Source organism: Temnothorax longispinosus, chromosome 3 (assembly GCF_030848805.1).
Source record: "Temnothorax longispinosus isolate EJ_2023e chromosome 3, Tlon_JGU_v1, whole genome shotgun sequence".
Taxonomy (NCBI): Eukaryota; Metazoa; Arthropoda; class Insecta; order Hymenoptera; family Formicidae; genus Temnothorax; species Temnothorax longispinosus.
In genome coordinates, this window is record NC_092360.1 from 18090664 (window position 1) to 18115114 (window position 24451).

The following is a 24451-nucleotide window of genomic DNA, read 5'->3' on the forward strand; positions in this document are numbered from 1 at the left end:
TCAAATGGTATTTGTAGTTTCAACATTTCTTGTTTAAAGGCATTAAATAATTTTTCTGCACTGCAATCTCTCGCATCGATATCAATCAACTTTACTAATTGTGAGTGAATATCTAATGTTTGAGGATTAACATATCGTATATGAAACGTCATCCATTTTTCATTTGTAATGTGTGTGTCTGATGTTTTATCAATAAAAATTGAAAATTTAGTATTTTAAATATTTTTGACTACATGATTAGTCTCAACTGGGCACAAAACATTCGAAATTATATTTGTACACTTTGTTCAACCCATACACATACTTTCTAAAATCTCTCTACAATCCTCATCTTTCGCTAAGTCTTTAAACAAATTGAGAATTATTTCTGCAGATGCAAACGAAATATTTCTTTCAACCATTACGGTGGCATATCAAATTTCAAATGACATTTTTTTTTTAAACGGCAAAAATGTTTCGTTTTACGCATTTAAATTTATATTCGACGAACTACTTTCTGTATTACATTTTTCCAAATTTTTTAAATGCATCTTAGAATCTGCATGACGATAGATTTGAGATAAACCACCAACAATAGATTTATTACAAATTGAACAAGCAAATAAATTTTTTTTATGTGGCACTTCAAGTAACCACAGCTTAAATTGTTCAATCTGTAACCATTCTTGTTTAAATCGTCGTTTACCTGCTGCTTTATTTAGAGTACTCGAGTATACATCACTATTATTGAATAATGATGTACTTCTTGTGATATTATTTTTATGACATGCAGATTCCGCATGTCTTAAAACATGTGATGAACTGCACGAGAAATTATTATTGCATACAGTGCAATTAAAAAGACTATCATTAAATGATACTTTGCGTATCGAAGATTTAAATCAATCATCAGTTAGCCAATTTTCAGAAAAAATTTGTTTACCTTTCTTTTTCAATTAATCACACGTTTCCATATTAATAATTAAATAATTAAATAATAATTATAAAATTAACTTTTATTATTTGAAATTCTTCAAATTTTTAATACGCAATTTTTCATATGACTCACCACACGTCGAGTTGTCACATGAATCGCCACTTGAGTCACTAGTAGTGTCACCACACAAGTAATTATATTAATACTATAACGCGAATCCTCACAAGTCAAAGAATAATCAAGAAGAAAAGAACAATCAGGAACAATCAGTCAAGAACAATCTTCATCAAACTTTTATAAAGCTCAATTCGCGAACTTTTATAAGAATACGAAGAATGCTCAGATTCTAAATAAAAGTCACAGCGTTTTTTTCTCCACCTATGCACACAAAGACGCCTTATTTACTCGTGTCGGCTTGTCAGCTGTCATTACACGAATAGGCGTTTTTTATTTGTTACATAGGTGGAAGAAGAAAAACGCCGTGACTCGTTTGGATGACATCTCTGCTTCAAAGAAAATTAAAGAACCTTAAAATGTCAAGTAAGTATGTATTCTATTTATTGTTTTTTTCCATAGGGTTTACAAGGCGTTTTTTTTACGAGGAACGTACCCAAACCTCTTACAATTATTTAACGTTCATAAAAAAAAATCAGCTCCCCGTGGTCATCTTCCTCTTCTTCTTCCTCTGCTTCTGCACCGGCCCTGCCCTTGGTCCTCCCTCCCTCCCATCTCGTCTCTTCCTTAATTTGTTCAGTCCCTTTTTCTTCCATCCTCCTTATCTTCGTTTGACTCCACGAGAAGTTTTTCCTCCATATCTTTTGAAATCTCCTCCTCCGATTTCCCTGTACTCCTGCGAATTCTCTCTTCCATTTTCTCCTCTTTCTCCTCTCTCTCTCTATCTCTCCTTTCCACCGACTTATCCTCGTGAATCTTCACCCCTATACTGTTCCCTGCCTTTCTCCTCGCCTCCAAAACCCTCCACTTCTCCTCTTCGTCTCCCAACTTCACCAATATAGTCATCCATACTTCTCTCTGCCCCACCACAATCACCTCTCTCACCGTCACCCTTACCTTTAACCCTTCCTCGAATAGCTCTTTCACCTTCTCCCAATTCGACTCCTTACCTCCCCATTTCTCCTTCTCTACCCTTAAAATTACGTTCTTTTTCCTTAGTTTGTCCTCGTTCCTTTCACCTGACCCTGCCCACCATTTCTTCTTCCCAGTCCCACTCTCCTCGTAGTCCTCCCTCTTCCTTTTGCCTCCATTTAGCTCCATTCTTTCTACCTTTCTCTCCATACTTCTTACTTTCTCCTCAAGCTCCTTCATCCTCTCCTCCTTCCTTTTATCAGCCTCTTTCTTCTCCTTCGACATCTTCTTTACTTTCTCCTCTAACTCCTCTATCCTCTCCTCCTTCCTTCTATCAACATCTTTCTTCTCCTTCGCCATCTTCTTTAATTTCGCCTCCACAATCCTTTCCACCGCGTCCACTATTGCTCTTCCCTCGTATTCCATCCTGGGTAATCTGTAACAAATTTAATTGCTCACCACTTCTTTATTCCACTTTCCTCCTCCTCCTCCTCTCTCTCCCTCCTCTTCCCCCCTTCCCCTTCACTATTCCCCTCTTCCTTCCTCTAATTCCTCCGCCTCCCCTTTTTCTCTCCTTCTTTCCCCTTCTAGTTCTAACATCCATTCCTCACCTCCCCCTTCCTCATCTAACACCCATCCCACCGCTCCTCCCAACTACCATTTTCTGCTTCACATCTCCTACATTTTTCCCATACATGCTCCCACGTTTCCTCCCTATGTTCACATAACCTACATTTCTTCTTCTCATCCGTTTCCCAGTATCTGCTCTCTCATCTCACTCCCTAATCTAAATCTCGCTACCCTGCTCCATCTACTCTCTCCCCATCCCTTTTTCAAATATCCCGGTATACCCTCTCCTTTCATTAGCTTGTACCATTATTATAGTCTGCTTCCTCGATCTTCTCCCATCTTTCTCTCCTTTGCACTTTTTTATCCTTACCAAACAGTTTGTGAAACCATTCATCTCTGTCTTCTCTCAGCCTTTCCAGATCTTTCAACTCTACTCCTCTGTCTTCAAAGAACTTTCCTCTTTCTCTTTCCCAGCTTGATTCTGTTTTCCCTTCTTTCTCCCTTCCCTTCAACTCCTCCCAGCATAACCTCGCCAGTTCACTTCCTCTACCCTCCTCTAACTTTTTCTCAAATCTCCATCCCCTTATCCCTGCCCTCCCTCTTAATTTCCCCCTTTGCATTTTTTCCCTAACAAGATACCACGGCGTTCTCCCATCTACTCTCAAGACCCATCTGATATACCTTTCTTCCATCCTTTCCATTCCTTCCTTTTCTTTCCATCCCCATATTTCCGCTCCATATCCCAGGACCGTCCACACCAGTCTATCAAACAGCCATAATCTTTTTCCCCAGTCTCTCCCAAATCTCTTCCCTATCCCCCAGACCTTCCCCATCACTGCCGCCGCCTTCTTGATCCTTTCCCTTACTTGCGCTTCCTGTCCTCCATTCCTTGAAACATGTACCCTAAGTATCAAAATTCCTTCACCTCTCCTAATTCTTTTCCTTCCCATCTCCATCTTCTCTTACTGTTCCTCCCTCCTCCTTTTCTAAATCTCATTATTTTTGTCTTCCCCACGTTCAACTCCAATCTCTTTCTGCTCAGATATTCTTCCAGTCTTTCCAACATGCTCCTCATTTGGTCCTCGTCCTCCGCCATTAACACTACATCATCCGCATATGCCAAAGTATACACCCTCTTACCTCCTAATATTACTCCTCCCCATTTGACTCTGCCCATTTCCTGTTCCATATCCGCCAATAACACGTTGAACAACAGCGGGCTCAATGGGCACCCCTGCCTTACCCCCCTTCCCGTACAGAACTCTTCTCCCATTCCGTCTCCTACCCTTACCCTGCTTCTCGTCTCTCTTAGAATCTCCTCCGTTCTTCTCACCAGCCCTTCCCTTATTCCCCTTTCTCTCATTGATTTTATCAGTACTCCTCTATCCACCGAGTCGAACGCCGCCTTAAGGTCCACAAAACATACTATCAATTTTCCCCCCTTTTTTCTAACCTTTTGTTCACCAAGTAATTCAGAACGTAGATGTTGTCTATTGTTCCCACCCCCCTTCTAAAGCCTGTCTGATTTTGTGGTACTATTCTCTTTCCCTCTATCTCCTCTCTTTCTTTACGATTGACGCAATTATTCCCTCCTTCCAATTTTCCGGCCATTCTCCCCCCTTCCATATACTGTTGATATATTTCCATGCCCAATTCTCCAACTCCTTCCCCCTTCGCTTCCAGACCTTGCAACCGCACGCTTCCCAGTCGCGACCCCTTCGTGAAGGGGCACACCCAATGGTCTTCTGTAAGATAAAGTCGGCGGCAGCCACGAGAGGACAACCACATCCATGGGTAGGAGGACAAGCCGAGACAGCAGCAAAGGCGACGCCGAACCGAGGCCCGAGTAATCGGGGAACAAGCGGCGCTCCGAGGATGGAGAGGGCTAAGCCCTTTGTACCGGCGATCCCACCCGGCGCATATGTACAGATCTTAGCGTGTAAGTTAGGTGACGATGATCGCCGAGCAACGGCTCAACTAGATTAAGGATTTTCACTCACCGATCCAATTTTTTGTTTTCGTTTTGTTTTTCGGCTCAAACCATACTTTATTTAATTTCATTCCCACATGCGCGGATCGGCGCAATAGGCGCATGACAAAAGCCACACTTCAAAGGGGCCGCTCCGGCCCAATGACGGAGGCGGGTACGCGAACGCGCGAGCCAAAGATCCGACGATCGAGAGATAAGTCTCTGACTTTCTCCCGAGACACGACATAGCGTCAGAGTATATCCGCGGCGATGTCCGACGAAAAGTTAGAGAGATAGCGCGACACGCAAACAAACCGTTCCTGACTCACGACGAAGTCGAAATATAAGCACATAGTAGATCCGCGGCGATGTCCGACGGAAAGTTAGAGAGATAGCGCGACACGCGAAAAAACCGTCCCTGACTCACGACGAAGTCTCAATAGGAAATCAGGGCAGGGTGGAGGCGTGGTCCGACGAACCGCGTAGGAATTAGAATGACCCGCGGAATACCTCTCCCTGACAGACGAGCAAGAACTAGCGCGTAACCAGGACGGGTCGGCGACACGATCTGGTGACGTGGAGGCAGAATCCGGGGACGGTCCGCGACACGGCTTCCCGGACATCATCTCCTGGGAAGGACCATCTCTGACACACCAGGGGAACCTGGTGCACCGGCAGGGTGGGTCGGCGACAACGCCCGGCCACCCGGACGGAAGATACCGCGACGTCCCGCGAGCTCCTGACCCAGACGTCATCTCCTGGGAGTGGGCGCGGAAATAGGCTGAGTCGACCACCAGAAGTGGTCAGAAGGGGTAGACGTCGTCGGCGGGCGGAATGTGGTGCACCCGGACATCGTCTGCGGGAAGAACGTCCGGAATCGTGTAATTAACGGCGAAACAAGGCGTGCGCATAGGTCGGCGTCGACGGCGGACAAAAACCGCCGGAGGCGAAAACCTGGTGCACGGGCACCAGGGCGGCGAAGTCTATAAAACGCGATAGAAGCGGAAATTTCCACGGGAAGAGCGTAGAACACCCGTACGCGTAAACAACATGAGAGGGGGAAAAGAGAAAGTCGGAACATCTGGCACTGCGGCGCAATAGGCGACGGAGTGGGGGTTGCGACTAACGATGGGGAGCCCGAGAGAGCCCCGTCGCTCGAGGCAGTCTCTCGTGGATCGTCGTAAAGGTAACTTGCTATACCTCGTATATCTCACATTGTCGCGATAACTTCGCTAATCGTGATCGGATTGCGAAATTGTTTATACCACGACATCCCTAACAAACGGAAACGCCCGCAAAACGCGTTATTATTCGCAATTACAAACGCGAACGGTATTGTATACCGCCGGAAACTTGTGCGTCGTAACTTCGCAATACGTGCGACCACCATCTTGTGTAACTTGAAGAATTGTGAACAACCATCACTAAAAACAAATAATTTTGAATAAATTATTATAATCAGAGCTTAAATAATTTCTGGAATTATCACATTTACTTACCTTTTACTTACCTGATCCATCGGTGTCGGTCCATCGAAGTCCCTCGTTGATCCTGGTTGGCGGTGGCAGCGGTGATCCAGAGTGTCGGCGACGGCGATGATCCATCCATGGCAGGAATCTGAAAAAAGGAGATATTAGTTAAATTGATATTCTAAGGAATCATAGATACTTACCTTCTCGGTTATCCAAGGTCAAACCGAGTGGCGACCGTTGATTTCAAGGACATCCAGCGTAAATCGTACCCTCCTGTAGTGCCGTTCGGTTACAACCTCTCCTGGAATCCCATCCCTTTCCATCGTTTAACTTCCTTATAATTCTCCTCATTTCTTCTAGGCTTATCTCCTCTTCCTCCTCTCCTTCCTTTTCCTCCCTCCCTTCCATTCTCTCCCATCTCTGGTTCTCCTCTTCCTTCTTCTTCTTCTTGCACATCTCCCTAAACTCCTTCCTCTTTTCTTTGTAAGCGCTGCCCTCCCCTCTTTCTTTCCTCCAATCCCTTAATTTTCTTCTTGCCTCTTTCTTCGCTTCTCGACACTCCCTATCCCACCATCCTACCTTCTCCTTCTTCTTTCTCCCATCTCCTTCTCTACCCCTTTTATTGCCTCTGTTATTCTTGCTTCCATTTCTTCCCATTCCTTGTTCAATTCTTCCACTTTTTCCTCCACCTCTCCTAGTTTTTCAATAAACCTCTTTGTTCCTTTCTCATTCCATACCCCCCGCTTTTTTTCTTCCACCCCTTCTTCTGCCTTCCTCCTCATTCCTCCTTCTTAGTACCATTTTCAATGGGTGATGATCCGAGTCCATTCTATCCCTCACTATCATGCTCTCTATCTTCTCTCTTACTTCTCCTTCTCCTATGACGTAGTCAATCACCGTATCTCCTTTTCCCCCCGTGAAAGTAAACTCCCCCTCCTCGTCTCCTCTCACATTTCCATTGAAAATCTCCCATCCTCTCTCCTCTATGCTATTTACCAGCAGCCTCCCCTCTCTGTCTATCTTCTTATCCTTTGATCTTCTTCCCTCTTCCAACCGTCCTTCCCCCTTCTCATCCTCTATCTCCCCACCTTCTTGCCCAGTCCTCGCATTAAAATCTCCCCCAATTATCGTAAACCTTCCTTCTTCTTTCTTTTCCATTATATGTCTCAACTCCTGTAAGATTTCCTCCATCTCCTCTTTCTTTGCATATACCCTTATAATACTCCAGTTCTCGTCACCTATCCTGACCTTTCCCGTTATCAGGCCCTCCCTGTCTATTTTTATTTCCGTTCCCTTCTCTTTTATCCCTTTTTTTATTCCCATTATCATCCCTCCTATTGCTCTCCCTTTTTTATTCTTCTTCCTCGCCAATTGCACTCCCCATTCGTACCCTTTTGGCAGCCTTCCTCTTATTCTTTCCCAGCCTTTTTCTCCTATCCAAGTCTCTACTATGACTAACACATCTTCTTTTTTTAGCCCTTCCCAGAATTCTTTATCTTTATTTTCCAAACCAGCTACGCTCCAGAAAACCATCCTCCAACCTGCCTTATTTCCCCCCTCCTCTTCTCCTCTACCCCCCATATTACCATGCTCTGCATCTTTCCCTCTAACCTCTTCCCCCCTTATTCCCTCGTCACCCTTCCTACTTCTCTCGTTCCTCCTTCTCCTTCCCTCCTCTCTCTCCCCTCTTTTCCTCCTCTCCCTCCACCTCTCTCATTCTCTCCTCTTGTCCCTCTCTCCTCTCCTTCTTCTTTTCTGCTCCTCTAATATCTGTCCTGTCCGCTCCCTCTCCTTCTTCTACTCCTCTTGCTTCTGTTCTTCATCCCTCTTATCCTCTTCCTCTTTCCTTTTCCCTGCCTCCCAGCACCTCCTTCTACTATTCCTGAGCATGTCTCTTACCTCATCCCATACCCACCACTCCCCATCTATCCATACCTTTCCCTGCCCTATCCGCACTCTTTTACCCTCTCCTCTTGCCTCTCATGCAATTTAAATTACCCTTTTTCTTATCCTCCTTTTTTTCCATGTTAGATTTTCCTCAGTCCATGTATTTTCATCTTTCAATTTCCACTTATTTTTCATTATACTTGCCTTCTTTTCCTCACTTCATACTTTTACTACTGCCATACCTCTCTTTTCTCTCCTTCCCGCATCTATTTTTTTAATTTCCTCTATCTTCACCTCCACTCCTATCTTTTTCATCACCTCCTCTATTCCCCCCTTTATTTCTCCCGCCTCCTCTTTTACTCCTTTTATCACCACGTTTCTCTTTCTTTCTCCCCTCTCCTTCATTTCATACCTCCTCTCTAGCAATTCCACCCTTTCCTTCCAATCAGGTTCTTCTCTCCCCTCCCCCCTTCTCAGTCCTGCGCTTCCTTCTGCGCCTTTTCCTTTTTCGTGCCCTCCCTCCTTAGACTCCATTCTCATTCCTTCCAATTTTCGTTCCAAATCCTCTATATTCTCTTCTTAAATTTCTTTCTTTCCGCGCTCCATTTCTCCTCTTGCGCTCTTAACTCGTTCCTTATCTTCTCTACTTCCCTTCCTTGCTCCTTGAATCCCTCCCTTAACTCTTTTCTCATGCTCCTAAAACCCTCTCTTAATTCGTTAATTATCTCCCTCTTCTCCTTCTCACCTACTTCCGTTTCCGCTTTTTTTTTTAAGCGACCTTGTTGTCATATTACTTCTCTTGAAGACTGTCTCCTTCTTTTCCCCCCCGCTCTTATCTAAATCATCCCTCTTCCTTTTCCAAATCTCATCTAAGGTTCTAGAGTTCTCATCTAGAGTTCCCATGCTCCCCGTACTCCCTCTTCTACCTTTATCCTTTTCTTTTACTTTATCTATCACTTTCTTCATCTCCGTCCCGCTTTCTTTCTCTTCGCTCATCCCTGCCAACTCTAAGTCTCACTTCTCCCTCTATCTGTGCTATACTCTATGCCCTGCCACGCACAACCGCACGTACCTTCGTTCGCGCCCTACCCAGCGCTACCGTACGCTTCTCTGCTCACCTATCGCGTCGCCCCTCTACCCCAGCTATTGTTTGTGCTGTAACCTTTGTCCGAGCCACGGTGTAAGAAAGGAAGGTGATGCCACGGCTCTATGTACACTGACGCCCTTATTGAGGAACTTCTAGTCCTTCTCGCGAGGAGGCGCTAGCGGCACGTGGGCCACTAGTAGACCACGTCTGTGCTTGTATACGTAACCATAAAATGCCATAAATGATTTAAAATGGATCATTAAAAAATTACTTTATAAAGCAATAAAGCTTTAAAATTTAAAATAAACGAACATCAGTTTAAAAAAAATTATTTTATTCAAATGACATAAAATTTAGCTATGAAATATTCATACCATAACAGTATTAAATTAATTTGTACATAATCTTGATAATTTCTTTTTTTCTCGAGAAACTTTTTTAGTTTTGCGATTTTCTTGTTTTGCAAACTGTCGCATTCGAAGAGTTATGTAATAATGAATGCAATATGATAAAATGTCACTTTTATGCTCGTTACAAGGAAATTCCAATTGAAAACAAAAAATATCATTCTCGATTAAGTCGTCCAGCGTTTTTTGATAAACATTTGAATTGGTAACGTTTTTCGCAAAAACATTTTCAATTTCTTTAAATAATTGAAATATTTTTATGTTTGGATGAATAAGTTTTCCACGAGTTTTTATATTAACGAGATGTGCTTCTGAAAGTTGTCTTATACCATTGTCACTATCATATGCAAAAGCTTTACGACAGTTTTCACAAACTGTTTTTTTCAACATTTTTTTGCATACAAATCCTGTTATATAGTAAATTATGCAATCTACTACGTCAGCCATTGCGTAATCATTGTCAATTATATCGTCACATTCCCAATCTGTATACATAATTAAATCATCCTTTTTTGTTTTCAAATTTTTAACGTGCATTTCATGAAAAGAGGTCTTCGTCGATGAAAAAACAGCCTTGAATTCTTCCATTGTTATTTTTGGTTGATTTTCTTTTTCATGTGATAAAAAGTGACAATTTCCAAATTTTGGAGGTCTCAAAATTTTATAAATTGATAATAAATGATATAATTGCATAAATGTTGGTAAAGTAGGATGGTCATTTTGACTATTAGCTTGTCTGATTATGCCGAAAAATCTCTGAAAAAAATTTCATTGAAACAAAATGTTTAAAAGACCGAAGGAATTTATTTTAAAAAAAGTGCTTACTTCTAAGCAGTCTTGATTCAACTTTGCTGTTAAAACGTATTTGAAATTACATGTAGTCAGTAAATATTCTGTCAATGCAATAGTCGAGTGCAATGTCACGCGTAAACCTTCTGCTGTTTGATGCGACAAAAAATGAATAGGAGTAATAGTTGCTGCCAATTCTTTTTCCCATTCATCGAGCCAGATAATGGTTTCACGTAGCACCTAATTATATAATACATTCCTAGCTTATTTCCCTATAGAATCATATTACGTATCATAGAATTGAAATAACGTAGAAAAATAAGTACCTTTAAATCTGAGCTACCAATTTTGATACCTTCTTTCGAGAATTTTCGATTTAAGGCATCAAAAAGCTGATTAATTTTTTTCGTAAATGAAATAGTGGCTTCACAGCCAATAAAATCAGGGTGGTTTCTAACAAGATAGCTTTTTAAACCATCACCAACAGTGTTACTGAAAACCTAATAGATAGAAGGAATTTTAATTGAAGCCATAGAATAATGCAGCACATACTGATAAAACAGTCTTCTTATGTCAATACCCGGAATGTGCGCCCGTTGTTCGTATATGCACAAGTGGGTACCAGGGTACCCGGGTATTGACATAAGGGTTAATGAAAAATCAAATGTACTTGAGTTGCAAAAGATACCCGCATTTTCGCGGTATTTGTAGGGTTAATGTGATTTTCTGTTAACTTGGGACAAAGTCTGAGATTTGCAGGAAGTTTTTTATCCTCCTTAAATAAATTTTGATAAAATCTCCACTCAACTTCTTGTCCATTTATCTGAGAAATAGATTTAAAAAATATTGAAACATAAAATATTAGAGAAAATATTAGAGAAAAATTTATGATAGTAATGAATACCTTAAATTTTTTTTTATTAAAAAGATTATTCCGTATACACTTTATAAGATGAGGAGCATCTGAAAAAGCATACACAACTCGAGAATCGTCGACAGGGTTTTGAAAAAAGTATTTTGGAGGTGTAACTGTCCCTTCTTTTTCATTTATCTTCAGCTTTCCACTTATGCCTAACTTAGTCCATAGCTTTCTATTAGTTGACGCCCCATTACAGATTATACCATGAACTTTTCCACCAGCTCTTTCAACTTCAACGATCGCTTTTAATACCAATCCGGCCAATGCATCTCCGGATGTCTTGCACCTTTACATGCAAACATTCCGATAGGTTGATGGAATGCATGCTTTACCGATGAAAACATGAATACTAAAGCATGATCGGCTTGTACCATAGCATTCGAAACATCAGGACAATTTTCCGTGCCAAAATCAATCAAACCATCGAATTTCATATTTTTTACGTTGACTTCAAGACTCGCTCTCAGTTGTATCTCATCAAATGTTAAAATTCCATGTCGAGCATCTTCTGGAAGTTTCCCCAATTTTATTTTAAATAAAGTGAAAAACTTCTCATCAAAACCACACCCTGTATTAGAACTACGAAGGTATCTGCAGATAGTTGACTTAGAAGGTAGTGGAAGAATTTTATTTTCTCTAAGCATGTTGTACGTTGCCGTACTCCGAATGTGTAAGAGTAAACATGTTAGCATCCATTCGTTACTGTATCTATTATTTGTAGAAGATTTTTTTCGTGCAGTTGAAATGCATTCTCTAATCAATACAACCTAAAAAAAAGGAAAAAAAGCGGCACAATACAAGTGGCATGCAAGAATAAATTTTTAATGAAATAAAGGGAAATGTGATGAAATAAAAAACCATGCGAAAAACCTTGCTAAAAAATTTATAAAATTATCAAATTATCAAATTTTTAAAATTATTTTACATCTGGAAACGCAGAAGTATCTTGAGGTTCAGTAATTAAAAAGAAATTCTGAATATTTACAAATCATTAATATTGAAAATTCTTTATGAACATAATGTTGGAGGCTTTACAATTATATTTAATAATTTCATAAATAATAGAAACACAAATTTATCCGCTTACTTGTGGTTCTGGTAGATTCAGTTTTTCAATTTTTTTCTCCAAACTTTCAGTCTCAATTTCATCCATTTTCTTCTGCAATTCGTCTATATATTCTGTTATTTGCTTGATTTTTGTTTCTTTTCTTGTTAGCTTTCGAGCTCGCACTCGAGCTCTTCTGTAAAGTAATTGTACTTTGTTTTTTGTCGTTGGTGATAAGACAAGTCGTTTTTTAGAAGTACGTTGGCGATCAATATGCTGTGCAAATATTTTGTGTAAAGATACACAGTACTGACATACACTGCCCTTCGTTACAACAGTTGGACAATAGTTATGTCTCCATTTGTTATTTTCATCTTTATATGCACACTGAGGATGTATTTTCTTAAATGTTGCTACTTTCGGGCCACCAGGACATACTATCATCTTATCTACTTCTATTAATAAATTTTCCAAATCCTCTTGACATTTGAGATCACTTATACATTCGACAATATTCTTTTGGCCTATGAATACTTTTACATAAAGTTGATCATCCAAGATTACCTATTGAAAAAGTTAAATTGTTTTTATTAAAGATATTTTTGTTTATTTAAAAAATTTAGACCTCACCTTTTTAGTATAAACTGGAACTTTGTTCTCCCCACGCGTCGGTGTTGATGCAAGTTCTAATTCTGAAAAGACTAGTATTGGAGGTTCCAATGATTTGTGAAAGTTCCATTTTGCCCCAGGTTGGTTAATATGGATTTCGTTGGCACATATTTGTTGAAAGAGAGATTTAGAACCATTTAGATCATTTTTATTAATTGTGTTGCAAAGATTAATGGTTGATTTAATAACTTCATTCGATGTAATTAAATGTAATTTGCTATCACTGGTTACTGGCGTATCTTTTTCAGTGTCAATGGCAAATTCTTGGTATCTGATTGTGATTTTGTATTCTGTAAGACTGTAAAATTTGTAGGGAGAGTTGAAAATTTTGATATGCTTTGTAATTCTTCTGTCAGGTCCTGAGATTCTTCTATTACTGCACTGGTATCAATTTTGGCTAATTTCATCGGAGGCTCATCAGAATTCAGAATTGGCATTGCTCCTTTGATAAGTGATTTCTTTGAAAAGCGTTGCTAAAACCATGCATATATGATACTGAGTATCGGTTTATATAACAGTTTCTGAAGATTTATTTGAATAATACATTTAAAGAAACTTACCTGAAAAATAATTTTCCCATCTTCAGCGATAATTTTTTCCGATTTTATATCATTTTGATTGAAATGTTTTTCACAAACACAGGATTTTTCATTCAAAGCACAACCTAACCTTTCCGACCACACTTGAATATTATTTTTGGGCACCGAAAAAATAGTAATTTTTTCGTGTTCATGACGTCGATGACCACTTTTACAATGCGAAACTGCACATCTTCGACCCATCTTGTTTGAATAAAAAGTTCAATAATTAACGGAAAACGATCTACAAACAAGGTTAGTGACCTTTACCATCTGTACTGGTTGGGCCACGGTGTGAACGTGAACTGTTCGTGGTGCATACCCACACAAATACCTAATGTCCGTGTGGCCTACGTACGGCTAGCGCTGCTGGCGGATTTTTGTGACAACTCTTCAGTAAGTGCGTCAAGCTCTCACAGTAGAGAGATAGGCCGTGACATCACCTTCCTTTCTTACACTGTGGTCCGAGCCCTGTCACCTTTTCTCCTTATACTCCCCTCTTACGCTCCTCCACCACTCTCCCCTTTCTCCTCCACACTCACTCACCTTTGCTCCTCCCTTCTCGCACACTCTCGCCTTCCTCAGCCTCCTCTGACACTTCTTATTCTTCACTTTCTACTCGCACACTCTCACACGCTGTCAACTTACAAGGGAACGGTCGGAAGTGTCCCTACCCGATTTGGATGCGCTTTGGATATGTTGTTGAGCATCAAAAAATATTAGACTCGTATTTTTTTTTTCTGCGTATCTCGACGTTTATTGGTTGAAAATATCCCTAAAAAATAACGACCGATTTGGATGCCCTTTGGATATGTTGTTGAGCATCAAAAAACATTAGACACGTGTTTTTTTTTTAGTTGCGTATCTCGACGTTTATTGGTTGAAAAAATCCCTAAAAAATAACGACCGATTTGGATGCCCTTTGGATATGTTGTTGAGCATCAAAAAACATTAGACACGTGTTTTTTTTTAGCTGCGTATCTCGACGTTTAGGGGTTGAAACAACCCCTTGAAAATAACGGATTTTATAGTTTTTTAGCGAATATCTTCGAAAATATAAGGCGTAACGACAAAACATTTGTACGAAATGTTTATGGCTTTTTGTGCTCTTTACAATGGCGTAATCAAATTTTTAAAATTTGTCACATTTTTTAATTTAACCCCACCCCCACCTATTATTTTTGTGTCCGATCCGCACTGTGTCCGATTGCAACCACCGTGTGTCCGTTTCCTACTGTGTCCGATCGACACTGTGTCCGATTCATTCAACCTGCTGTGTCCGATTTATTCTGTGCGCAACTGGGACTCACTCTTATGATTTGCGACTGCCCGCCCGATCTTACAATTCGGCGGTATTTATAATGTCGGAGTCGACATTCCGTTGCTAGTCTAGGACTCTCGAAATAGCGCTGTCAGTGCCTTGCGCTAGCCTTTGCATCAGCACTTTCGGTCATCCCGGTGTTGAAATGGAAATTTTTAAGCGTACGGCGCAACTGAACAGAAATAACGCAACACCTACCTACAGCGCGACGCCTATACCACATATCATCTCGTCTTGCCAAAAATCTAATAATGGTATAATAAAAATACACATAGATGTATTTGGCATTTGACGCTCTTAAATTTGCGTTGGAAAAATTGTTATATTTGGCAAAAATAATAGGTGGGGGTGGGGTTAAATTAAAAAATGTGACAAATTTTAAAAATTTGATTACGCCATTGTAAAGAGCACAAAAAGCCATAAACATTTCGTACAAATGTTTTGTCGTTACGCCTTATATTTTCGAAAATATTCGCTAGAAACTATAAAATCCGTTATTTTCAAGGGATTGTTTCAACCCCTAAACGTCGAGATACGCAGCTAAAAAAAAACACGTGTCTAATGTTTTTTGATGCTCAACAACATATCCAAAGGGCATCCAAATCGGTCGTTATTTTTTAGGGATTTTTTCAACCAATAAACGTCGAGATACGCAACTAAAAAAAAACACGTGTCTAATGTTTTTTGATGCTCAACAACATATCCAAAGGGCATTCAAATCGGTCGTTATTTTTTAGGGATATTTTCAACCAATAAACGTCGAGATACGCAGAAAAAAAAAATACGAGTCTAATATTTTTTGATGCTCAACAACATATCCAAAGCGCATCCAAATCGGGTAGGGACACTTCCGACCGTTCCCTTGTTAGTCGCACCGGAAACGGAAGTCCATTATACATTATTTATCACTAACTTACTCACTCATACTACGTTTACACGAGCGTTACTTCTGTAGTAACTTACGATAATTCACTCGTTTACGCGGAGTAAATTATCGTAAGTTACTACAAAATCCCGTTTACGCGAAGGAATTATTGTAAGTTACTACAGAAGTAACGCTCGCGTAAACGTGTAGAGTGTCATTGAATGACACTCTATACAATAAGAAAATTACATCACACGCACGCCAATATTAGTTAACCCTTAAAGTGTATACGTTTTTTTCGGTATCTTCTAAGTGTATACGTGGGTCTGTCACATTCAACGCTATTTTCCCTACTTTAAAGTATTTTAAAAAATCTAAAAAAATTCATGAAACATCTGTCTACATTGTAGTTGATGATTTTATAGTTATTTTGATAAACATCGGTTACAAACATCAGTTACAAGCAGATATCACTTTGGCTCGGACGCCGTAGACCCACATATACATGTTAAGGGTTAATTTAATTTAATTATATTACAGATTTTATTGTTATTATCTTCTTTCAGCTGAAAAGAATAAAAGAAACCTTGATGAAGATCAAGACATGTTTGATGACGATGAGAGTTCTGCTCCACCCTACTACACCCTGCAGCAGCTGCAAACAATGACGCAGCAATTGCTGCACCAGCAGAAGCAGCTGCATCTGCAGCAGCAGCAGCAGCAGCAGCAGCAGCAGCAGCGAGAACAGCAATCGCTGTCGCTGCAAATTAAGCAATTGCAGCGGCAGCAGGAGCAGCTGCAGCTACAGAAACCGCAGCAACTGCAACCGCAGCCGCAACCGGGACAGGAACAGCCAGAGCAGCAGCTGCAACAGCCATCGCAGCAAGAGCAGCAACAAGATAAAAAGAGTACGTATTTCTTTTTATATTAATAGTATCATATTCATCTATTATTTTTTATGATTAATTACATACACATATTCCGTTTACAATATTCCTTTTTTTTTTAGGACTCCGACGAGGAATGGGACGTGGGAGAGCGCGCGCGCGCTGGTATTCTCAGCGGGGACGAGGCCGCTCCTGGGGACGAGGCCGCGCTTATATAGTAAAACATTATTATATAAATTAAAAAAAAAAATTAATGTATTATTAAAAAAAATTTGCGGCGACGAAATTAAGTATTTCTATTTAATTAATTATTTCATTTTTTTCTCATTCGCACTACTTTTAACTTTAATTTGCGTGTTTGATCATTAAGCTTCGTCAATTTGTTCGTGTTATAATTTTTTAAATAAAACGAGTCGTAACGTGTGTTTGTCAGCATATAATTGTTGTAAAAAAAATATTTAAATAAATAATTTCCAAATGTTCTTTACATTCATTTTTAGTCGAAAGTACAAAGATATTATAATAATTTTTGGAGAATTTTTCAAAGCTATTAACATTTTGAAAAACGCGTGGGACTCGAAAGTGCATGGTTAGAGAATTTATGTGCCAGAAAAAACGTTGGAGGGATAAGTGTTAATATTATATTATATTATGTAATGATATACGAATCTTTTATATTAATATTTATAATATATCAATTGTTGTTGCGTTGTTTTTAATATTTACTAGTTAATAAATAATTTCAAATTTTTGAACACTAAAATTGTTAATGTATTGTAATTTTATGTTTTAATTTAAAAATTTGTTTATGCATTTGCTTTCTAATTTCTTTTATGTACCCTAACTTTTAACTTTTATGTATTTAACTTTTTGATTTTTTTTAAATCTTATTTATAAAAAACATATGTCTGTAAGAGATATATATAATGTCTGTAAAAGACTTATTCATATCTGTAAGAGACATCATGATGTGCAAAATCCGACCGAGCAACCTGTGGTGCGCATCGGATTATTCAAATGCCGGTGGTACTGATCTGCAAGTAAAGATGTGCGATTTACAAAATTCTGAATTGTGATTGCGTTGTTCTTTAAGTAAATTGTATGCTTTAATATATGTAATATCGAAGGACATGTTCGTTTATTTATTCATTACACTGAATAAATAATGAAAAGAATAAGGTGATTCTAAAGCCGTGATTCTAGCCGGTTTTTTTCGGTTTTTTTCTTAGCACTAATCTTTTAATTGGCTTTATAGAAATGCAAAATTCTTGTCTAGAATTAAAGTACGCATCAAAATCTAGGTCATGGTGGTCGAATTTATATCGAAAACGAAAAAAAATTAATATTTTTTGTTATACGTGACGACCACCACATATAAATTCGACCACCATGACCTAGATTTTGATGCGTACTTTAATTCTAGACAAGAATTTTGCATTTCTATAAAGCCAATTAAAAGATTAGTGCTAAGAAAAAAAACCAAAAAAAACCGGCTAGGATCACGGCTTTAGGATCACCTTAAGTGTTATTTATTATGTTCTATTTACTTTAATATGTCTACTAGCATATAAATGAGTTTATCATAATAATACAATAACTCACATAACGGTAATGTATAATAAACGTGTATCATTTAAATAAATAATTTTCAAGAATGTAAATATATTGGTATATATTGGTCGCATATCTACACAATTATACACGATTCTCGCTTTTAGGAAAGTAAAAAAATACTGGTTGCAAAAATATAAATTGCTATGCTATTTCTATTTGTGTAAAAAAAATTATTAAATTAAATATAAAAATAGAAAAATACATTATTTATTTTTATTTAATATTTTAATATTTTAATTCATTTTAGTATTACAAATTGTATGTATACAAATAACATTGCCAGTGCGTGGACTGCATGGTAAAACAAAATGCGGACACCCGAGTTATGATACGGATCGAGCGGGAGGAAGAAGGACAGAAGATCGTGTCTGCTTTCTTTTATTCAGCCGAAGTCAACCGAAGCGCTGAGCGTACACGGACATGGCTCGTGTTTTGTGTGAGTATCCCCTCCATCTCTATGACGACCGGGCCGCGTCTCATTTTCTGGCGGCACTGCTTCTATCTTTGTCAGACGTATGCAAAGATACCGAAGCATCTTATACGCGATAACGCAAATTTATTGATTATGTTTAAACAGGATGGTACCAATCTGAAACACGTATACAACGATCGCGTAAACACAGATATGTCTTACGATGATTTCAGTAAATTGTGTCATACATGTTGGCAACAAAAGTACGGATTCGTGGTGATAGACAAGGACAGCGCGATTTCGAATGATCGATACAGAAAAGGATTTAACGACTTTGCGATACCGTAACGTGGTTAGTTGTTGTCGACGCGTCGATTGAACAACGTTCTCGCAACATGGACAGCAGCGAGGAGATTAGAGAGCGCGAGAAGATAGCAAACCAAATTGCGAAAACGAGCGATTCGATTCGCAAAAAGTATCACGCCTTGGAAACTGGTAAAATGGAGGAAGATATCGCGTTGGAGAGACACTTTTAAGCCCATCATCGAGCCTCTAAGGCAGATTGCCGAAAACACCGTTCGTGTCGTTTAACGACTCTGTAATGGCTTCAACTCCGGTTACGTTGAAACGATCGATAAATCTGCCATCTAATTTGAGCGAAATAACCAAAATTTTACAACCGCATAAATCGAAACGATCGAAAGGTCTGTTGAATGAACCACCGATAACCTCTGCGCCTTCCGTACAACCCACAATGTTCGAATCACTCACAAACGTCGATGTTTTCGAAACCACGGATGACTCACTCGTGACTTCCGTTCGACAGCAGTTGCAAACATCTGAGAAACGTTGCGAGATCACTTGGATCCATTGAGCCAAAAGTACGTCGGGGCAGTTCTGAGCGGCGATCAAGAAAGCGGTATAGACACCGTGTACGGCGTTTATTTCAGCAACGATGGAATGATGCTCGGTAATAAACGTTTTGACGTAGACAACGCGGACAACATAATTATCGACGGCATACGATACGCTGGCACACTCGGTCTTTACGAGTTGATCTTTAAAAAAATTATCGAGATTTTTCTTCGTTATGTCGATGACATTTTTATGTGCATTCCGCATTCGAAACTTAATGAGGTTGTCCGCACGTTTAACAACTATCATCCGCGTCTCAAATTCACGTATGAACTTGAGAAGAACAACACCCTGAATTTTTTAAACACGTCTGTTTTTAGACACGGCAACTGTTTGTTCACCAACTGGTATCGAAAACCAACGTTCTCTGGCAGGTATATTAATTTTTTCTCCAGTCATCCTTTGAAATACAAGATTAACACGGTCATTAATTTGGTTGACCAGGCCATACTATTGTCGGATGAACAGTTTCACGATGAGAACATCAAGTTAGTGAAAACTATATTGTCTAATAACTGTTTTCCGGACCTGTTGGTGAACAAACACATTCAAAGAAGAATTTCAGAAATTAACAAACGATCGAATAATGAGGATAGCGCTAACAACGAAGACAGTGCATTTACTCTTGATCTGAAAAATTATGTTCCCATCCCCTACGTAAAAACTTTTAGTGAGGGATTACGCCGTACGTTCAAAAATTACGGTTTGAACACCTTGTATACGGTCCCTAAGAAAATGGATACACTAATCAGGAAAGGGAAGGATAAATTGGAGATCAAGAGATGCACTGATGTCGTTTATAAACTCGACTGTTCTGATTGCAATGCATGCTATATCGGACAAACGAAGCGACATTTAGAAACGCGTATAAAAGAGCATCGCGCAGATATCAAAAAAACCCCCCAACCAACATTCGGTCGTCAGTAAGCATAGAACAGATTGCGACCATAATTTCAAATGGCAGGATGTTACAATCTTACACAAAGAACAAAATTTAAAAAAACGTGAAATTTCTGAAATGCTATTTATTAAAAAACATAAAGGGGCAATCAACTCACAGAAAGACACTGAAAACCTACCATTGGTCTATGATCGAATAATTTCTTCACTTTAAGTTCTCCTTCTATGTTTACTGTATTTTGCGATAATGTATCACTTTAAGTTCTCCTTCTATGTTTACTGTATTTTGCGATAATGTATCATTAGTTTTTCGGCCTTCACATGAGACCGTCGTATTTTTCCGACCCGCCACGAATTTTATATAATTGACGCACAATGATCCATGTAAGTCCTATTTACCGATATTATCGTAAATCCGTTCAACGCGTAATGTTGTTTAATTTTTAATTTTTAAATTTCTTATATATTCATTCATTCTCTCATTCCAGCATTGTTAAAATAACTTGAAAAGGACCCAAATTAGTGGTCGAAACGTCGTTGTGATATACTTAATAAAACTTGCCAGTCAGGCCGTTTAACTATACCGAATTTTTAAAAAAATTCCCAATGACGATATCTACACGCGGAGGACGACAAGCCACAATATAAGAGCATTCTGTTGATGACGAATGCTCATAAACGCAATCATAATGCTCACGCTCGATTAAATGGCAACAGGGGATATACACGTACACACAGGTAATCGCGCCATTGATTTCGGGTAAAAAAGCTGGAAAAGGTGTACCGCGTGCCATGACATTAAACGGCAACAAGATCAACCATATAATTGCATCGTCGATTTCAGGTAAAAAAGCTGGAAAAAATATACCGCGTGCCATGACATTAAACGACAACAAGATCGACTATGTTCATTGGGACAATTCACAGTGGGCTAGATTTTGAAAAAAGTGGACAAAAATAAAAAAATGAAATTTTCTAAAATTGCCTCTAGCTCGTATTATCCTACAGAGGGAGCCTCTATACGAGTTTTGACGGAAGGAAAAGCGAGTATCTTCTATACCTGCGGCTACTAGGCATTTCGAAGATCTGTACTTTTGACACTGTGTGTTGTACTTTTTCGTGTTGGCGCGATTTTTATTCAAGTGTGTGATATCAATTCTGTTCAATGGAGGGTGATCCTGAAGGTTTGTACAATATGTTCGGACCGAGCGTGATGAAGATTGAGTACAATAGCACGTATTAACAACGAAACGATCAGAGCATCTGTGGACAATTGTGTCTGCGATTTCTCCGGACGATCGACCACGATCGACGCTAATTTAAAACCTGACGACGCGCCGTGTGGAGACTCAGTGCACAGTATAACCAGTAGGGGCACTCAGCGAAAATATGCGTGGTCGCGCAGGTACAGCTGCGCAGCTTTTGTTTCTGGTAGGATCCAATGAAATACAAGGGGACAGGAACGTGCATATGTGCAAACATGTGCCCGACTTAAGTTGTCATCTGTGGTTGTCATTTTTCAGAGATTATGAAAAATGGATAAAAAAAAAGCAATGATATATTAAGTGCAGTGTTAAACAATGCACTAATAACAGTTCGAATTCACATAAGAGTAGTATAAAGTATTACTTTATAATAATTTTCTAAATACTGGTCACGAAAATTGTGAAAAAGATTTTAATGATATGTTAATGTAAATTCAAACAATGAGCGAGGTAGAAAAATTTGAAGATAATCGAGAAGATAATGAAGTTGAGGAAGAAATTGGGATTAATAACGATTTTACTTCTGATAGTACTGATTATCAAAAACTTGACTTGATGGAAAAAAATTCGATTACATATATTTGTGGGTATTTAATAAAAAAATGTCTAACAAAGCATACATGCAATATCTGCAAAGAATATAGTTTAAGTCACACTGAATTTGATGATTGTTCCTTATTCTCTTTTTTTAAAGCCTACCAAATAAATTTTTCTAATTTTGGAAAACTGAATATGCCACATGATAATTTTATCTATTATATTTGTAATTTAGAAGCCATTTTTATTAAATGTTTTGAAAATTTGGTTGTTCAACAAAATGTTCTGAAAAAGCTTTTGATAGAATTCGACAAAGTTACTTTTACTCATCCATGTAATCAATTTCCACAAATGTATCTGAAAAAACTTTATGGTAGAATGCGATTATATTATACATTAAAATTTATTAATCGCAATTTCAAGTCGCCAATAAACCGAAAACAATTAATTATATGGAGACATGATTAATATTTTTATTTTCATTATTTAATGTCATTAATATTAATATATAAGTATGAAATACAATATATAAGTTAATATGTACTAGTTAATATACAAATCATATGTAACACGATTTGAGAAAATGTGTATTTTTATTTTTGGACGAATAAAATTTATTACTATTAATTTTTGTAATGTAATTTTCTCTTTTTACAACTTTTATACATAAACTTTTATTAAAATACATTTCATGATTACATTTTATTACATAAAACATATATACGTTTCCTTTATTTATTTGATACTTATATTTATTTAAATAACATATTTTTTAATCTTATATATATACAACCAAGCACAAATGTTTTTGTTTTATTTCTAATTATTATTTTTAATTTAAATAGGTTTAATTCTTGACTTATTTACTAGTTTTTTTATTATTTTCAAATTAATTTTATTTATTATTTTATATTTTTGCAAAATTTGAAAAAATTGTAACTACATTATTACTTATGATAAGGCACTACCTCTTCCATTAATGTCCTCTATACGGTCCTGTTATTAACATGGCGGATAGTCACGTGATCTCCACGCGGAGATCAAAGCCCTGCTTAAAAAGTCCGACAGAAAACGAAAAAAAATTTTTTTTTCATTTTTAATCGTGTTTCTGATTCCTGATTTTCGTAAGTGGGTTAATATACTAACGATATAAATTTAATGTAGTATCATTAGAATATCTCACATACCTTATAAATAAAAACCTATAAGACTGTTACAAATAATAGTATATCATATATTATGAGAATTTCTCGAATAATAAGATATCAGGTCTTATAATAGTGTTCAAATAGAACTCTATGCAATGCTATCCGAAATTAAAGAATTGAAAAACTTGCTGAAAAAAATATTCCTTTCTTTTTTAATCGTGTTTCTGATTCCTAATTTTCGTAAGTAGGCTAATATATTAACGATAGAATGTAATGTCTCATATACTGTACAAATAAAAACTTATAAGACTGTTACGCATAATTGTATATTATATGTTATGACAATTTTCCAAATTATAAGATATCATATCTTATAATAATGTGCAAATAGAACTCTATGCAATGCTATCCGCAATTCACATAATATTGGATGTATAAAATAAGGTATAAACAAATGCAATGAGTATCAATCGTATTTTATCATAACTTTTGTGTACTTTCAATGTACTTTTATCATTCCCTATCCAAAATTTCTTTCGTTTTCTATATAGTCACTAATAGAACGAAAACTAGTACGCCATTCTATCACGTTTTATCGTAAGTCAACACTATCGTTTTCTATCTATCCTGCTAATGCCGTACTTATCGTTCTGTATCAAAAATTCCTTTCGGTTTCAATACAAAAATATACTGGTTAAAAAATCATATACGAATCTATCACGTCGAATCATGAACCTACACTATCATTTTCTATCTGTTTTTCCAATGTAATGCTATCGTTCTCTATCCAAAATTTCTTTCGTTTACTATATAATTACTTACTGAACGAAAAATAGTACGCGATCCTATCATGTGCTATTATCGTATTCTATCTGTCTGTCCAATGTATTCCTATCGTTTTCTATGCGAAATTCCTTTATTTTCCAATATATCCCATACAGCACAAAATTTGCAGCAATGTTGCCCAACATTGCAGCAACGTTGCAATTTTGCAGCAATGGAACTGCAACTTCTGTGCTGTATGGGATTTAACTTGTTGCTTCGTAAATAGTTTACGAATCTATCACCCTGTCGTGTGACTACATTCGTTTCTTATGTATTTTTTCGATATATTCTTCTCATTCTCAATCCAAAATTATTTATTTTAACTAAATATAAAATAAATGTTTATAAAGATAATGGGATCTATTATT

The 24451-nt window shown here is 37.9% G+C and overlaps 2 protein-coding genes and 2 long non-coding RNA genes across 4 annotated transcripts; 2 read left to right on the forward strand and 2 right to left on the reverse strand.

Annotated features, from left to right (window-relative positions):
* Positions 1-9910: 9910 nt before the first annotated feature.
* On the reverse strand, positions 9911-11312 carry LOC139810504 (uncharacterized). Its single transcript, XR_011731408.1, has 3 exons — positions 11088-11312; positions 10220-11006; positions 9911-10150 (listed from the first exon to the last, which is right to left on the reverse strand). It is a non-coding gene; the product is annotated as an uncharacterized lncRNA (long non-coding RNA).
* Positions 11313-11449: 137 nt separating this feature from the next.
* On the reverse strand, positions 11450-13062 carry LOC139810216 (uncharacterized). The gene is made up of 3 exons (XR_011731259.1): positions 12778-13062; positions 12190-12711; positions 11450-11869 (listed from the first exon to the last, which is right to left on the reverse strand). It is a non-coding gene; the product is annotated as an uncharacterized lncRNA (long non-coding RNA).
* Positions 13063-16026: 2964 nt separating this feature from the next.
* On the forward strand, positions 16027-20886 carry LOC139810021 (uncharacterized). Its single transcript, XM_071773360.1, has 4 exons — positions 16027-16488; positions 16590-16684; positions 18365-18517; positions 18659-20886. Exons 1-4 carry the CDS (start codon positions 16185-16187, stop codon positions 18839-18841), a joined length of 735 nt encoding a protein of 244 aa, XP_071629461.1. The 5' UTR covers positions 16027-16184; the 3' UTR covers positions 18842-20886.
* Positions 19457-20335, forward strand: LOC139810110 (uncharacterized). The gene has a single exon (XM_071773430.1). It carries the CDS (start codon positions 19457-19459, stop codon positions 20333-20335), a length of 879 nt encoding a protein of 292 aa, XP_071629531.1.
* Positions 20887-24451: the final 3565 nt, after the last annotated feature.

What these genes read in the sequence shown, in the direction of transcription:
- LOC139810021 (XM_071773360.1), top strand. Translation starts at nt 16,185, where the DNA reads ATGTTTGATGACGATGAGAGTTCTGCTCCACCCTACTACACCCTGCAG. An exon ending in GCAGCAACAAGATAAAAAGA is followed by an intron (nt 16,489 to 16,589) that starts GTACGTATTTCT and finishes TTTTTTTTTTAG; the next exon opens with GACTCCGACGAGGAATGGGA. An exon ending in GACGAGGCCGCGCTTATATA is followed by an intron (nt 16,685 to 18,364) that starts GTAAAACATTAT and finishes TAACATTGCCAG; the next exon opens with TGCGTGGACTGCATGGTAAA.
- LOC139810110 (XM_071773430.1), top strand. Translation starts at nt 19,457, where the DNA reads ATGCTCGGTAATAAACGTTTTGACGTAGACAACGCGGACAACATAATT.